This window comes from Rhododendron vialii, chromosome 3a (genome assembly GCF_030253575.1).
Source record: "Rhododendron vialii isolate Sample 1 chromosome 3a, ASM3025357v1".
NCBI lineage: Eukaryota > Viridiplantae > Streptophyta > Magnoliopsida > Ericales > Ericaceae > Rhododendron > Rhododendron vialii.
This window is the reverse complement of record NC_080559.1, coordinates 28109691-28125275: the sequence shown is the minus strand read 5'-3', so window position 1 is coordinate 28125275 and position 15585 is coordinate 28109691. Positions and strand designations below refer to the sequence as shown.

Genomic DNA, 15585 nt, shown 5'->3' with positions numbered 1-15585 from the left:
AAGAGAAGAGAAGAGAAGAGAAGAGAGAGGGGACCCAACCCCAGTGCTGCCCCACCGCCGGCGACCACCACAACCCAACCCCAGTGCTGCCCCACCGCCGGCGACCGCCACCACCACCGGCTTCTGGGCACTCCGACGGGGTTACCCCACCACGAAGGTCTCTCTCTCTCTCCTTGCTGAAGAAAAAAACCCCTAAATTGAGGTCCTGGAAAAAACACCCCTAATTCGAAAATTAGGGTTTCATTTCGAAAAAAACCCTAAATTTTCTTGGTTGACATATCTAGTATGGCGTTTTCCCTCAAATAGTTTATTTTTCCTTAGGCCTTGTACAGTGAAATTGAGCATTATTTTGTGTTTCTTATTCTATCAATGATATTTCTGTGATTTTGGTGGCAAATCCAGAAGATTTAAGTGTGGACTGGTTCGATACTTATGAGGGATTGAGCGGTAACTGAATGAATCAGAAACTTTGTATCTTGGTAAGAAATTGGTACATGCACTTTTATGGGTTGGGTTTGTTCAAGATGTAACGAGAGCTAGTTCAATTGACTGCATTGTCCAACTCCTAAAGATCCATGAATAACATGAGACTACCTAATTATATTTTGGTTCTGATCTGTATCTATGAGTTTGGCCCTATTAACTGTAATGCAGCTCTGTTTAGTTTTGTAAAAATGCTTTGTTATGGAAACTCTATCAAATTAATTGCTCATACTTGTGTTTTATCTGCTGCACTAATGGTGACATTCTGACATACAACTGGCTATTCCATTTCCTCAGACAACCTTGTTTTTTCTTTTACTTTGGTGGCAAATCAAGAGGGAAATCCTTTCACAGCATCACTAGGAAATTGGCTTGGGCTACTATGGTGTATTACATATGGCAAGAAAGGAACAACATGGTGTTCAAAGGAACCCAAAGACCTCAATTTTCAGTCCTTCAATTTCTTAGATGTTTCTCTTGTTTTATTTCTGGGCTCTATCAGTACATGACACTAGCATTTGGCCAAAACCCAAATGCCATAATAGCTCCGTAGAAGTATATTTGTTTTGTGTTTCTGAAAATAGACTAACCATGATGATTCACACCCACAAATGGAGCAAAAGGCATTTTATACCGTTTATCAAGTACGTTGTGTCAAAGGACACAACATCACCGAACTCCTTACAAGTTGCCCTACTCCTTGCATCAGCCTAGAATACATTCCTTAGTTGACCCTCATCATCCAAATTCATTGCAAAAAAGAAGTCAAATTGTCAGCTTTCATCTTCATGAAATAATTGTGCATCGCCTCAGCATCTCCTTCCACAGCTAGTGAATGTCGCCATTTATCCACATAATTTTGGCAATCTTTCTAGATATATGGAACCTTACCAGGTCCCCCAGCCTCAATCTAAAGTGAGTCATAAGTCTTGTTCAGTTGGATCCCGGTTCTATCATTCAATTCAAGCTTTCTTTTCATGTGTTCATCGAGTACCCTATTGCTCTTGAAATATCTTGCCTTTCTCGGGCTCTAGTCATGATTGTGCTCTAATGCCAACCCAGTTTAACCTTCATTTTCCATCCGGGTGTATCACAACGTAACGTGAGCTGGACAACCAATTTTTGCTTGTGGCCGTGGTCTAACCGGGTTGCTTGTTTCACCCTTGCCTTTCCAACACGACTGCATTCTATAGTTACATCCTTCGACTTTCCATCTTTTCCCTTTCTCGATGTTCTTTTTGCCACAACAAACCCTTTTTCTTTAGCATATCTTGAGTAATGCAAATAAGCTTCCTCCGATGTATCAAATATCATTCCCTCTTTCGGTTCTTCAACTCCATGTATTTTATGTTGCCTCCTTCCCAACTTCGGTAGTATCTATTTCATCACATTCTTTGTTTGAAGGACTACTCCATACCTATTGTTCATCTCCATTGTCTTCACTCCATACCGCTTCTTCTTCTCCACACTCTTTGTTTGGAGGCATTGCCGACGGAACAGAATTTGGCAACATCATCTGGTAAAAAAAAATGAAACAATTACATACATGCCAAATCCCATTTTGCCAAAATAATGAACTGATAATTCAATGAATAGACTGAACAACGATGTAAGATAAAAGAAGCTAAAACACAAGCCAATTCGACACTCAATATATCTCAAGCTAGAACAGTATATCTCAAGTGCAATACATTAATTGACTCTAGATTTGACAATTCGACATTCAAGCCAATTTGACTCTGGGTTCAAAATGAAACCCTTATTTTCGAAACACATGGAACCATTAAAGAAGACACTAGCGAAGCAAGTAACTCTACCAATGATTCGTCCATTCAAAATACCAACCCACACCCAAGTAATCAGTAGATGATTTTGGCAAGCTCATATTGTGATACACTGTCATGAATTCAGTGCAAAACCTACTAACCCCTAATTCGAAATGAAACCCTAATTTTTGAATTAGTATTTTTTTTTTTCCAGCAACTCAATTTAGGTTTTTCTTTTCTTTTCAGCAACTCCTCTGTTAAGGGTACTAATTGAAACAAGGAGAGAGAGAGAGAGAGAGAGAGAGAGAGAGAGACCTTCGTGGTGGAGTGCCCAAAAGGCGGCGGTGGTGGCAGTCGCCAGAGGTGGGGGAGCACTAGATTGGGCTGCGGTGGATTTCGACAATTGTTATAAATGGTGCCCCTTTTTTGGACATGAATTACATTTACAGTCCACGGCTTCAATTAACTCAATAGTTAGGCATGCTACTCTCAGAGTTTCAGGTAGCTGGAAACAATGTTCTGAACAAAAGTAGATGTGCAAGATAAGATGACTCCTTCAATTCTATTTCTGTCATCGAGTGCCTTCACTGGTCTACTAAAAACAGTGTTTCTTGGCGATTGAACACTAAAAAGTTACTTCCATATAAAATTGATGTTCAAGATGCTTTTCTGGATTTTGGAAAAAGTAGCGTTCTCGACAGATTTACTACATTAGGTTTGTTGATCTGTTCTAGTCCTTCCCTTGGCAGAAATTATATCTCTTTATCTTGTAGTTTCGCCTTAGTTGCATGAAGCGGGAGCGGGTGCAAGTGTGGGAGCAAGCGAATATAGAAGCTCCCAAGGTTGGGAACCGTATTCATATGTTACGAGAATTTTGTAGCAAAGAATACATACTCTAAAAGTATAATCATTTTAGGGAGTAAAAACATGGTTCAAGACCGTAAGAAAAGGGCTAGTGTTACAATGTATGGTTTTCTTTTCAAGGTATCATGACTTGGGCTGTATCTGAGTTAAATTGAAGACCAATCTATGAAGCCAAGTGATAAATCCCTTTTTTTTCTATATAAGGATTGTACAAAAGCTCTCATCTTACTTACCAAAAGAAAATTTCAACTTACCAAAAAAAAAAAAAAAAAGCTCCCATCTTCATAAGGAGCGGGCTCCCGTCAAGTTCTTTAGTTGGGAGCACAAGAGCACGCTCCTAAGGTAGGAGCAGCACCGTTTTAGGAGCTCCCTACAACTAAGGTTTCACAATATGGCACCTCATAATTCATCGATGTAACAAATGTGGTCAGTAGTGTTCTAATGTTTATTGTGATTTGCCTCATAAGCCCTAGAAATATGGTGAATAGGTTTGTCATTTATTTTTGTACTTTTTTCTTTGCTTTTCATATGAATATAACATATTTCTTCTTTTGCTATCAATAGATTTCATATTGACATTGGTGTGAGATGGCAATAATATATGGGCTGACAGAAGTCTGTGCAGGTTCTCCTGGTCCCAACTTTATTATCCATATCCTAAAATGTATTGGCAATTAATTATTATATGGTTTGCTTTCAACAGGCTTAGCTCATCCTAAACAACCATACCAGATTCAGAAATATAGCAGATGCACACCTAGTAATTATTGTGGCGTTCAACTTGTTTCTAGAAGGGTAACTGTGTACTTCTTTTGTTGCTTTGTTTCTACTTTTAATTTGCATTTGTTGACTCTTTGAAGATTTCCCCCCCTAAACTCTTGGCAGATTCCTAGGGCAAAAACCTGTCTTGCAACGTGTTTCCGCATCAGATATGTTGCACCTGCACTGAGAAGTCATCATGGTTTGAGCTACGACGACGAGAACTTCGTTGAGGAGCCAATTTGGTTGACTTTGAAAAAGGAAGCTTTCGGGTATCTTACCTACAACTATGTTCCTTAAAAAAGTTACTAAAAAAAAAACAAAAAACCGACCCTTCAGTCTCCATCAATTGGGGCTGGCTACGTGAATTTTTTTTTGAGCTGTCAATGGCATCGTATTTCGTGATAACTAACAAACCTTGATTCTTTCTAACTACCATCTCGAAAGTCAATTTTGGTCTACCTCTCCCTTTAATGCTACAATCTACCGTAACCATATCACTTCTCTTAACTACCAATCTACAATAGACATATCCAAACTACCTTTATCTATTCTCTTTCATCTTATCTTCTATCAATGCTATGCCTATCATCCGGCAACACTTTTCTGTTTTAATTCTATCTAGTGAAGTCTTGCCACATATCCATCTCAACATTCTCATTTTATCACTCATCTTACTTGCATTGTTTTTGTTCCTTAACATAGTAAATCAATCCTTTTGCGTTACTTGAAATTAGCACCTATTAGGTGAAGCAAATGAGGAGAGATTTCACTCCTTGACATCAATGTGAGAAGCGAATACTTAAAAGGGATTGATGAGGTAGTGTTTTTTCCAGGGCTTTGAAGTCTTTATTCATCTTCCTCCTTGGGCAGCCTAGCCAGCTGAAGTACATAGAGTGGCCGAGTTTCCAGAGCACGGTTAGTATATCACAGTTGAAGATAGCAAATACATATACTTGTATTTTCTATATCAGAGGCAAAAGGGGTTTCTTTTTCTATTGGGGGGTCTAAAGGGGTCCTTGAAGAGCCCTATAGGTTTCTATGTCTTGGATGCTTTTGACATGCATGTGCTTCTATCTCTCATGCATTTTTCTGAGGGAGGACGTGCACATATGCCAGATCATGAAATGGGAGGGCATGCCTATGTGCTTAAATCTTATTGAATATGATTTCCTGCTTTTATCTTCCTGTTGATCTTGAACCTTATAATCTCACCGACCAATCCTGAAGCTTGATCTTGATTCTTGAAGTTCTGTTAACTTGCTTAAGTAAAATCAGATCTCATCTCCTTACTCGTGTTAATGGGATAGGTCATAACCGTGATAAAGAAACAAAAAATTTCCAATGACCAGGGGCATGTCCACATGAGAAGCCATTATGGGTTTTCCTTAATGTGGAAGAACCAGCTATTCATAACATTTGTTTGTAAGAAATGTAGTAAAACTTATGGCGGTTGCATCTTTTGACTGTGATGTTGAATTTGATTTTCTGTTGGTTGTTAATTCCTATATAATTCCATAGGGAGGGGGTGTAGAAGTATTGCTAGTGAATATATAACAATTGCTCTTATTGGATGGCTAGCTTCGGATCACTTGCAAGCTGTTTGATGTGCATCATCCTTAAAAAAATAATATAACTACGCAGATATGTACGTGTTGCGATTTAAACAGTGAGCCAGATTTGTGGAGCTGCAAAGATTTTAATTTCTTTGGAAGATATTTAAGGCTTGTTGGCATAGTTTGCAAAAGCCTAGTTTCATAAATTTGTTTCCTCAGAATACAGTATGAAACTGTTAACGGCACGGTGTTTCCAGCTGCCTTGGAAACCATATTATTGTGTCCTGAAAACTAGTTCTTTTTCGTTTCTGCCATAATATTAACTAGCTTCCATGTCCTATTACTAGGAGAAGAAACTTATGTAAGGTGGGAGTTAATTTGGTTTTGATCAGTTCAAATGCGGCATACTAATTTCCCTCCGTCCCCACCTCCCGTCCCTGTGTGTGCAGCTAAAGACAGCTTCCCTCACTCTCATTCTCATGGCACTTCTTATAGTTGCACTTGCTTCAGTTGACTCTGCCCTCTGCTATCTACTGGCCTTGTATCTGCGGAAGAGCCCATGACAAGGTGTTGCCGGAATACCTGGAATTGATGACTCAACCCTACAGGATTAAGCTGTTCGAAGCTGCTTGTACAAAAACTGGCCTAAAAAACTACTTTTTGTTGGAGGTTTTCAGAAGCAGAGGTCACGGACTCACGGCTTCCTTTATTACAGTGGAAAATCACGCAAAAACTTGTACTTCTTTTAAGTTGTTCTTCTATAACTGTAGTTTTCCTTATTAGGAAGAACGGAACAATATGGTCAACATTTATTTAGTAGTGTCTTGTGTTTAATCATGGCTCTCTCTCTCTCTCTCTCTCTCTCTCTCTCTCTCTCTCTCAAAAACACACGCACGCACACACCTACTAACATGATAACATCAACCTGAAAAGCTTGCTTATGCATGGGCTACACTGGAGAGCAATTCAAACTACAATCTTCTGGGAAAGACGTTTGAACCTCTATCTTCAGTATGAAACTTTTTTGAAAGGCGAACAAAAAAAATTTTATTGCTCTGAAAAAAGGTTTACAAAACAAGTCCTTGTTGGCAAAAAGCCAACAAAGAAAACACCCACCGGATGCATAAGATTTTCACGCTTTTTTTTTTTTTGAACGGCATATGATTTTCACACTTGGCCATTGTGTTCCATGCAATATCGACAACCACCCTGTGTTGGTCGTGGTTGTGTAACAAAATCTGTCCCAAGCCCAAATAAAGGGAAATGGTTGTGCATCAGGTGGCCTGAGCACATAGAAAAATCTCAATCAGATTTCTAAATTGGCATATTATCATAGCCCGTGTAACAAAATATTTGTTTTCGCAAACTAAAGCCGAATGCTACAGTTTAGAAGCAATAAGTCCCCATACATAGCCACCACCATCACTTCATTTTTTTCCCCTCTTTTATAAGTACCAGTAAACATGCATGTGCGGTGAAAGCAATGTCAAGTTATGTAATAGTGACAGTCAATAAAAACATGTAATTATTAGACAATTATTTTCTGTTGAAGCTTAAACTCTCAAGAATGATCATCTTTCTTCCTTCCTTCATTGCAAGATAGAGTTTTCTTTAATATGAGGCAGAATAAATAAAATTAAGATTCTCTCGTAGGACGATCCTTTCATGTGATGCAAAATGAGAAGATATTCGGTGGTAAGTATTATTTTACATATCACATTAGGAATCATCCAAGGGATCGTCATGTGAGAGGTTCTTAATTCCACATTGACAACCATTCAACGATGAAAAAAAAAAAAGCGTAATGCAGTATTCATCTATGCACCATTGATCTACAACTTTAATCATATTTATGGCACGCCCTTAACAAAATAGTTAAGTCTTAGCACCCTCAACAATAGCGATATATTTACGGATGAGCTGGTCATTGGTTTCCATTGAATTATCATTTCTATCTTTGTTTTTTTCAAAGAAAAAATAGAAAACATGAGAAGTTAGATGACGTTTATTTATTTTTCATTAACTGGCTTCCTTCTAGAAAAAGGAGTGATAACAAGTATGGGCCACATAAGATCCGGCCCACTACGCACACCCATGAGATTATTCAACGCACGCCACACCAAGAGAAAAAGGAGTGATTATTGAGTGGCTTAGGCTTCTCTCCACTATAGAAAGTGCAGGTCAGGTATAGTGTCCGGGTTATCTCGATCCGCACGTAGTATTGCACCGTCACACCATAGCTCATGTTATTATGGGTCTATACAATCTTCGACCCTACATCAACATATGTATGGTGGGTGGAGAAGGACCTCAGAGTGGCATGTGACGGTGCTCTAGGAAACTGAATACTATTAATTCTTGAAATTATTCTAAGAGAAGAAAAATATGGTTTTCACCGTTTTTGTTATGCTAGCTAGTCCCAAAAGACCAATATATTCGGAATGGGTTGTCTGCTACAGTACTTATTACACTTCAACTTTTTGGTTAGGACAACAAGAAATTAAATACTAGTAGTACTCCACAATTGCCCAACAAACCAACCAAAAGGTGGTCTTTTTTAGTGCGACCCAAACGTAAGCCATATTAAATTGCCTTGGGTTTTAAAGGTAATATATGCTTCTTTCTTTTCTTTTTCTTGACTTTTTGGGAAAGAAATGTAGTCATAACAACTAAACTGTTGGAACCCAGAAGTCAAGTTTTTTTTTTTTTTTTTTTATTTTTAAAAAAAGAAAAAAGTACAGAAAAGGCGAAGATGTGAACATTTTATCCACCCCATTAATCAGGCACATTGATCAAGTTGCTTCACAAATTCCCAACATTTGACTATTATTATATCTTGAAAGTTATTTTAACTTAATTAGGTGAATGCCTAAGTGCAGTGGATCCATTGAGAGCTGTGTTCACAAATGTGACCATGCTTCTTGGAGTATTTACAACTGTATAACATGCAGCTGCACGAGTACTTGGCAAGGATTTAACAAAATTAATTCAGAGAAAAGAAAAACACAATTAACTCGAGTTCTCACATTAATTACAAAAACTTGTGTCGATTGACTTGACCTAATTTAAACTAGTCTGAGAACCAAAAGTAATTAATCAATCAACCTTGAAGTCATGCAGTATTAATTAATTTGTTCCTATATCGATCGATGGATCTAATACTCTGAAAAATAGTTCACCACCGTACCCTACACTCTCTACTGAAAGGTCAAAATATCAAATCTTTCTGAAAACAAGAATTGATTGTTAGTTACAGTATATTGTATACAAGTATTTCGGTAGTTTATTTATTCTCGCACAAAAATATTTCTTAAATTGTCATGTGTCAATCGCAAAAAATAAATCGAAGTATATCTTAAGTACTGTTGAGGACCACACGCATTTGATGTCATGTCTCAATATAATAACTCGTTGAATGCAATAATACTATTGCACTTGATATACTCCGTACTATATAAATCGCTGAGAAATCTTTGCTTTTCGTGGTAATGAAGAACATATCTGTGAGTGATTATTCAGTGATTTTGAGGCACCGCCACATGGTGCTGCAAAAGCATCATGCACAAGACCATTGAATAAATTTTCACAAACTACTTTGTTAGTTCTACTGTACTGGAATTCCATTGTCCACTTCAGCATTTAAAAGCATTGAAAGTTGTGTTATGGGAATTTTGAATAGCAAGGCCAGTCATTATCCCTTCAATTTTGAGCTTCTCCATGCGACCAGCGCTTCTTACAGTACTAGTACTACCTTCGTCTTCGTCATCGTTGTCATCGTCTTCATCTTCTTCGATCTTTCTTTTTTGATCAAGACAAGATGTATACCTTGGTCCACATGTAATTCATTCTGCATCAGAAATACAGTATTATGTGACATGCCCATGCATTTGCATTACTCTGAACCAAAACCAATTCCCAGCTTATCCTTCCACTTATTTGTCATGATATCGACCGGGCAATTCATATTGCCATCAAAGATACACACGCAGAAACTCAGAATAAAAACGAAAACAAACACGCAAATGAGTTGCCAGTTTTTTGTTTTCCGTTTATGAAAAATAAGAAATGAGTTTTTGTTTATCTATTAAAAAAAAAAAACATGTTTTGTGACCATAATAGTTTTTTGTTTATTAGCAGTTTTTTAGGCTGCCAAAAAGTGTTTTCAAAGTAAATGAAAACGTAATTTTTGTGTTTCTAGAGTTTCTGTAAACTAGTGAAATTGATTATGTATTTTGTAAACGAAAACGGTAACACAAATATATTTATGGTGCATGTTTCAAAAAATATCAGAATCAAAAATAAAAAATAAAAACTTTGCCAAACAGAGCCACTAAGATGAGCCGATTGCTTTCCGAATTTATCATTTCCATCTTTGTTTTTTAAAAGAAAAAAAAAACATGAGAAGTTTTTTTTTTTTTTGATCCGCAACATGAGAAGTTAGAGATGACGTTTTAATTAATGTAAGTAGTAGTGTACTTCCTTATCCTCTAGGGAAAAAATTTCAGGGCCAGGTGAGTACCATGTGATGTCTGTTTGGCGCATCTGAGCTGTTTATTGCATTTTTGGACGTCTCAGATTTGGAGAGAGAAAAGGGAGAGAGAAAATATTGGGATAAGAGGAGAGAGAAGATTTCAATCCGAACCGTCCAAAAGTGTATTGGACAGCCCGAATGTGACGAGGAAAAATGTATTTCCCAAGGAATTTCTCGAATACAAGTTCTAGCCACATTTGAGTTGTTGAAAACGGTTTAGGACAAAAAAAACTGTGAACCCTAGGCTGATGACATAATCCGGAAAGTAAGCAATTTCTCTCTGAGTAGCACTACGGTCACCGCATGGATTTCGCGGTGACCATCCACTGCACTTCTATTGAGGCTCATTCTGGGCTTCAAAAAAATACAAAAAAATATTCATAAATTTTAAAATAATATTTTATGGGACATTGTAAAAAATCAACTCCAACAGATATCGGTAGATATGTTTTTTGAATTTGTAGAGACGAAACTGCAAAACTAAACAGTTTCGTCCCTACGAATTCCAAAAAACATACCTACCGATATCCATTAGAGCTGATTTTTTACAGGGTTCCATAAAATATTATTTTAAAATTTATGAATATTTTCTGTATTTTTTTGGAGCCCGGAGTGGGCCTCAAGGCGCGCGGTGGACGGTCACCGCATTTTCATGCGGTAGTGTACCTAGACTTTCTGTTTCTCTCATGTTTTAGTTGCATGAGTGATGGAATGTATATACATGTAATAGGGTTTGCCCGTGCCTTCAGGCACGACGTAACTCATTTTGAATATAGCTTTACTACTTAATACACTTTGTGGTGTGGCCGGATAATATATGAAATAGGATTAGACTTTTATTTTCTCATAATTAGTGCATTTCTTAGGTAACAGAATTTTTTGATATGTTTAGTCTTCTTCCATATCAGAAAAACGTGTAAAACTTGAAAGGAATGTAGAATGAAGGATGGAGATTTATGTAGATGGGAAAAAGCTAGACCGTTCCGTTGGATTTACGTAGGACATTAAGATTTGAAAACTGAGCTCCTTTATTTTATAGACACTAGGGTTTACCCGTGCCTGAAGGCGCGGCACAACGCATTTTGAACACAACTAAAATGAATTATAAAACTATTGAAATGATAGAGAGATAGGAGGAGGAGTAAATGATTGGATTCGTGACCAAAACTAATCTAGAGGGGTGTTTGTTCTCAAAAAAAATCACAAGGCCGGGGGAGCGTAGCCTTTAGGAGCGGAGAGCTAGAAGAAGGTGTGTGTGTGTGTGTGTGTGTGTGTGTGTGAGAGAGAGAGAGAGAGAGAGAGAGAGAGAGGAGGAGGAGGAGGAGGAGGAGGAGAGAGTGAGATATGAATTTTGACATGAGATCTAATTAATTACTATTGTTTGATAGAGCGAGAGGGAGAGCAGTAAAATTTATGGAGCAAACCAATGATTAGGATTTATAGAGAGATAAGATTCAAAAATCATTCTCCCTTATTATGTAGATATCTACATATATAGAATAACCAGGTGTCTTGACCAACTTTGCACACACTTAACTAATATCAAGACCTTGCAATCGGTCGAGTAAAGCCAACATTAGCTCCAAATGAATTGCTAACACCTGGAATGTTGATTATAGCAAAGGCGAAAGCACAATATACGATTTCCAGCTATTCTAAAGTAGAGTATTGTTGATTATAGCGAAGGCATATGCACAATACACGATTTCCAGCTATTCTAAAGTATGGAGGAGTAGTACTATAGATCTTGAAGTCCAGGATAACATAATATAGCATGAAACGATCTGTCAGCAATATTTATATAAATTCATCCCCAAAAAAAAAAAATGGCCCCTCTCTTATTATATCTCTCTCTTTGATTGAAGTTTTCAAACTTTATATATCATCAGTAACTAAATCCAATATTCTCAAATCATGAATTAATTTGTAAAAACATATAACCAAAAACCGAAAAACGTTTTTACAGAGCTTTCTGTAAATAAGGATTTACGGAATCCAATCACGTGCATCCAAATTATTTTTGGACGATCTGGATTGAAAACCAATTGTGACCAGTAACAATTAATCGTGACAGATCAAAATTGAAAACAAATCGCAACTATTGATTGTGCGAATGAACGACTGTAATTGCGTCACTCTGTAAATAAGTTTCTTCCAACCAAAAATCTCACCTCATAAAAACAACTTCCTCTTACCCTCAAACAGCTGCAAAACCCCGTCCGACCCACCGGCCACAAGGGTGCACCCATCCTCTCCCTCCTGCCTCCAACAGACGCTGCTGACGAACCCACGGTCGCACCCCGGCTCACCTGCCGGCTCGAACCCGTGAACCCAAATGGGCTCGCCCCACCTCTTGTCATACACGAAGACCTCGTTGCTTTCCGACCCGCAAGCCAGCAAACCGCCCCGCCTCCACGCCGATAACCCGACGAATCTCCGGCTGTTCACGTGCCCCTTGTACGTGCGAATCGGGCCTTGATCCTCCGTGTCCCACATCTTCAAACACCCGTCGATGCCCGACGTCACCACCGTTCGGTGGTCGAGGAACCGGACGTACGACACGGCCCTCGAGTGCCCGTCGAACACCGTTACGGGATCCGCCATCTTTCTGACGTCGTAGCCGTAGGCTTTCCTGTCGGCGCATCCGACGGCCACCAGTGCGCCGCCGAAGGGGTTAAACTCCACGCAGCAAACGGAGCTCCGTCCGACGCTGGGTTGGACGCGGGCCACGCATCTGCCCCCGTCGCAGCGCGGGTCCCACATTTGCATGGTCCCGTCGTCCGAGCCCGACCCGCCCAGCACCGGGTCCAAATGCGAGTAGTCCATGCTCCACACCCGCCGCCCGCCGTGCTCGTCGCGTTCGAAGACGGGCACTCTCCGCTCGAGGTCGTACTCGGTCACGACCCCGTCGTAGTCCCCCGAACCAACGACCCGCCCGCCCGAGCCGGGTTTCCAACGGAGGCTGCTCAGCTTGGCCGGAGTACATATGCAAAAGTCACAAGCGCTGTTGTGGTCTAAAACAGCCACTTCATTCTCAATTAATAGTGTTTTGAAGTCGTAGACACGGATTTTCCGGGCAATCCCTCCGGTGGCCAGGAGAGCACCGGAGGGATCGAATTCGATGACACCGACGGTGTTGGAGACGGCTCCGGTGGCGGCGCTGGAAGAAATAACCGTGGACAGAGTGAAGTCCCATTCACGCCTGGGTTTCTCTGCTTCTGATTCTTTTTCGTTTTCTTCTGGGTTTGGTTCTTGGTGTGGGTTTGGGTTCTGTGGTTCGGTTTGGGGATGGGAGTGGGTTGGGAATTTGTTCATTGCCCATTCATATGAATTGAGGGTGTATTGTATTTGACTTTTTTTGTCTGTGGGAGCTGGGGTGGAGGAGGTGTGGCTTTGAGTTTCTTTCAGCCAATGACAAGGTACCGTTGTGTAACTAAACTGGGTTTATGTGATGTGGACAATTTTTTTTATTCTTTCTTTAGAGAGAGATGCCCACTTACAACAAAATTCTATAACATAGGGTTAACGTTGTGGGGGCCAATATCGAGGCCAACATCCATTCTGCACTCGAGACGTTTTTTGCTGGCGCGGAGCAAGTATATTGGGAGAACTAACCGCCTTCACACGTCGGTGCTGTATGGACAGCATTGCGAAGCCCCTCATATCCGTCTATCGCTAAGTGCAGGGCTCTATATTGTCCTTTAAAGATTAAGTTGTATCTTCACCTAACAGTAATTGATTTTAAATGAATTGGTTAGCATCAAATCCAACACGTACTTACGACATCATTACACGTCAGTACTAGAGCCCACCATTTCACCCTAGTGTTAACGTGTAAGAATTTTGTAAGTAGAATCTTGTTGCAAGCGTAGCAATTTTGTCCCCTGTTTTTTTTCCTTTGAGCTCCTGTACTCTATTGGTACTTATTATATTAATCTAATTATTGATATAGTAATAAGTGACAGTAGACAGTTAATGACGAATATGCCATTTAACTATATCCCCACAGGGGGACAGAAAGGAACACGTACCACACAGAAGGCCGAATCTCATATAGTACGTTCGTTAATTAAAGAGCTGTACTCGATACAACTACTGCAGATATAACTTTACGGTTAAATCTGTAGCACATTTTATAGAGAATTTCTTATAATAACCGGGTTTTTGTGTGAGCTTAAAGCGCAGCTCAAAAATTTTAGAAGCCCTAAATTTAATGACCAGGTATAAACTTTAAGTAGCCTCAAAATTTGAAATGTTTCACCATCATCTTCAGGACAAGACTATTCCGTACGCCAAATCTCTTAGAATAAATAATATGTAAAACATAATCAAATCTTATTAGAGCAACTCCAATAGAAGTGATCAAATTTTCAGTTGCAGAGCAAGTTTTGACACAACTAATCCTTACAACCTTGCTGTCAAAGTAGGCTTCAAATTTTATATTGTTTTTGGCATCTTTGCGTTGCTGCCCAAATTGGCATCCAGCAAATATTGGTCATGCCAACTGGTTTGTTTCAGTAAAATAATAATCAGGATGTCTTAAAATTGTGAAGGAAGCAAAATTTTGACATTGTGGTTCGTGATAGAGAATTTTTTTGAAGGAAAAACTGAAAATTTTGACATTGCGATTCGTAATAGAGATTTTTTTTGAAGGATGTTGAATTGTCACAGAAGTTTTTGAAAAATTTACATCCACAAGTTTAAAGCCAATGTTGAAGATGCATGCTCTCAGGATTCTGGCTTTCATAAAAGGATCATTGCAAGACAAAATTGAAATTAAAACTCAAAATCAAAATCAAAATATCTCTTTCACCCACCCCACCGGTCTCCACTTCCAATCCATCAATCACTCATGTTTACGGTATCCATGCAAATGCGTGATTCTGAGTCCCTTCACAACATTTTCTCAAGGACGGTCCTTAATTACCGAGAAAGTTATTATGTCCAGTTGCGTTAACAATGATCCCTTAAAATCCGTAAGGGTCTTTTGAGCATTTCTCCAACCTATGTCAACTCATTGGAAAATAATTTCTCATAAGTTTACAAGGTCATAAATGTCGTGGCACTATGGTCCGGGTGTAGTTATCATCAATGTTGTATTTTATTTGCCGTGGCATACAATATTTAATATTAGTGGAGGAGGCAAGAGAGACGCTGTGGTTGCTTTTGTGCCTCAATTCAAGAATAGATGATGTGGATACGAGCTGCTCTCAGCCACTCCCTTACGTGGTCTAAGCCATGCCTTTTGTCTTCTCACAACTTGTCACGTTCTAACCAACTTTTTCTCTCTTGTGCTTTAGTAAATGTTTTGACGTACAAATGTGGGGATACCATAGGTCCCGTTTGCGGGGACGGAGCCAGGGGAGGCAGGCGGGGTCCTGAATTTTCGAGGCTGTTAGGCGCTATTTGAAAATGGGGTCTCTTATGTTAATATATAGATTATTTGTTCAATAAAGGAAACAATATTAGTAGCATTGTGGTTCAGTGAAAAATTTGCTGTTGCAACTGTTTAGCACCATAGGACGCGAGTTTGAGCCTCAGACGGTCAGACCTTTCATTTTCGAACTCGCGATTGCCTATTTGGCGTGAATCCTACCACTGCACCACATTAGCCTTCTCGTTAAAT

General features: G+C 39.2%; 2 protein-coding genes across 7 annotated transcripts; one reads left to right on the top strand and one right to left on the bottom strand.

Moving 5' to 3' along the window:
• The first annotated feature begins 11 nt into the window (after nucleotides 1–11).
• On the top strand, nucleotides 12–6265 carry LOC131319574 (uncharacterized). 6 transcript variants are annotated; one of them, XM_058349899.1, is made up of 7 exons: nucleotides 14–157; nucleotides 403–479; nucleotides 3678–3738; nucleotides 3817–3908; nucleotides 3999–4144; nucleotides 4709–4790; nucleotides 5878–6265. In XM_058349899.1, the coding sequence occupies exons 3-7, from the start codon at nucleotides 3702–3704 to the stop codon at nucleotides 5989–5991; spliced, it is 471 nt and encodes a 156-aa protein (XP_058205882.1). In that variant the 5' UTR covers nucleotides 14–157; nucleotides 403–479; nucleotides 3678–3701; the 3' UTR covers nucleotides 5992–6265. The 6 variants fall into 6 exon arrangements, with proteins under 6 accessions (XP_058205881.1, XP_058205882.1, XP_058205885.1 ...); XM_058349898.1 differs by lacking the exon at nucleotides 403–479 and having other exon boundaries at nucleotides 12–157; XM_058349902.1 differs by lacking the exon at nucleotides 403–479 and having other exon boundaries at nucleotides 66–202.
• A 5538-nt stretch (nucleotides 6266–11803) lies between these two features.
• LOC131319572 (WD repeat-containing protein RUP2) lies at nucleotides 11804–13422 on the bottom strand. Its single transcript, XM_058349895.1, has one exon. It carries the CDS (start codon nucleotides 13272–13274, stop codon nucleotides 12132–12134), a length of 1143 nt encoding a protein of 380 aa, XP_058205878.1. The 5' UTR covers nucleotides 13275–13422; the 3' UTR covers nucleotides 11804–12131.
• Between the last annotated feature and the right edge of the window lie 2163 nt (nucleotides 13423–15585).

Coding starts and splice junctions, on each gene's coding strand:
- LOC131319574 (XM_058349898.1), top strand. CDS start 3,702: ATGGCAATAATATATGGGCTGACAGAAGTCTGTGCAG. Junction 3,909..3,998: donor TTCAACTTGTTTCTAGAAGG/GTAACTGTGTAC, acceptor AACTCTTGGCAG/ATTCCTAGGGCAAAAACCTG. Junction 4,145..4,708: donor TTGAAAAAGGAAGCTTTCGG/GTATCTTACCTA, acceptor TGTTTTTTCCAG/GGCTTTGAAGTCTTTATTCA.
- LOC131319572 (XM_058349895.1), bottom strand. CDS start 13,274: ATGAACAAATTCCCAACCCACTCCCATCCCCAAACCGAACCACAGAAC.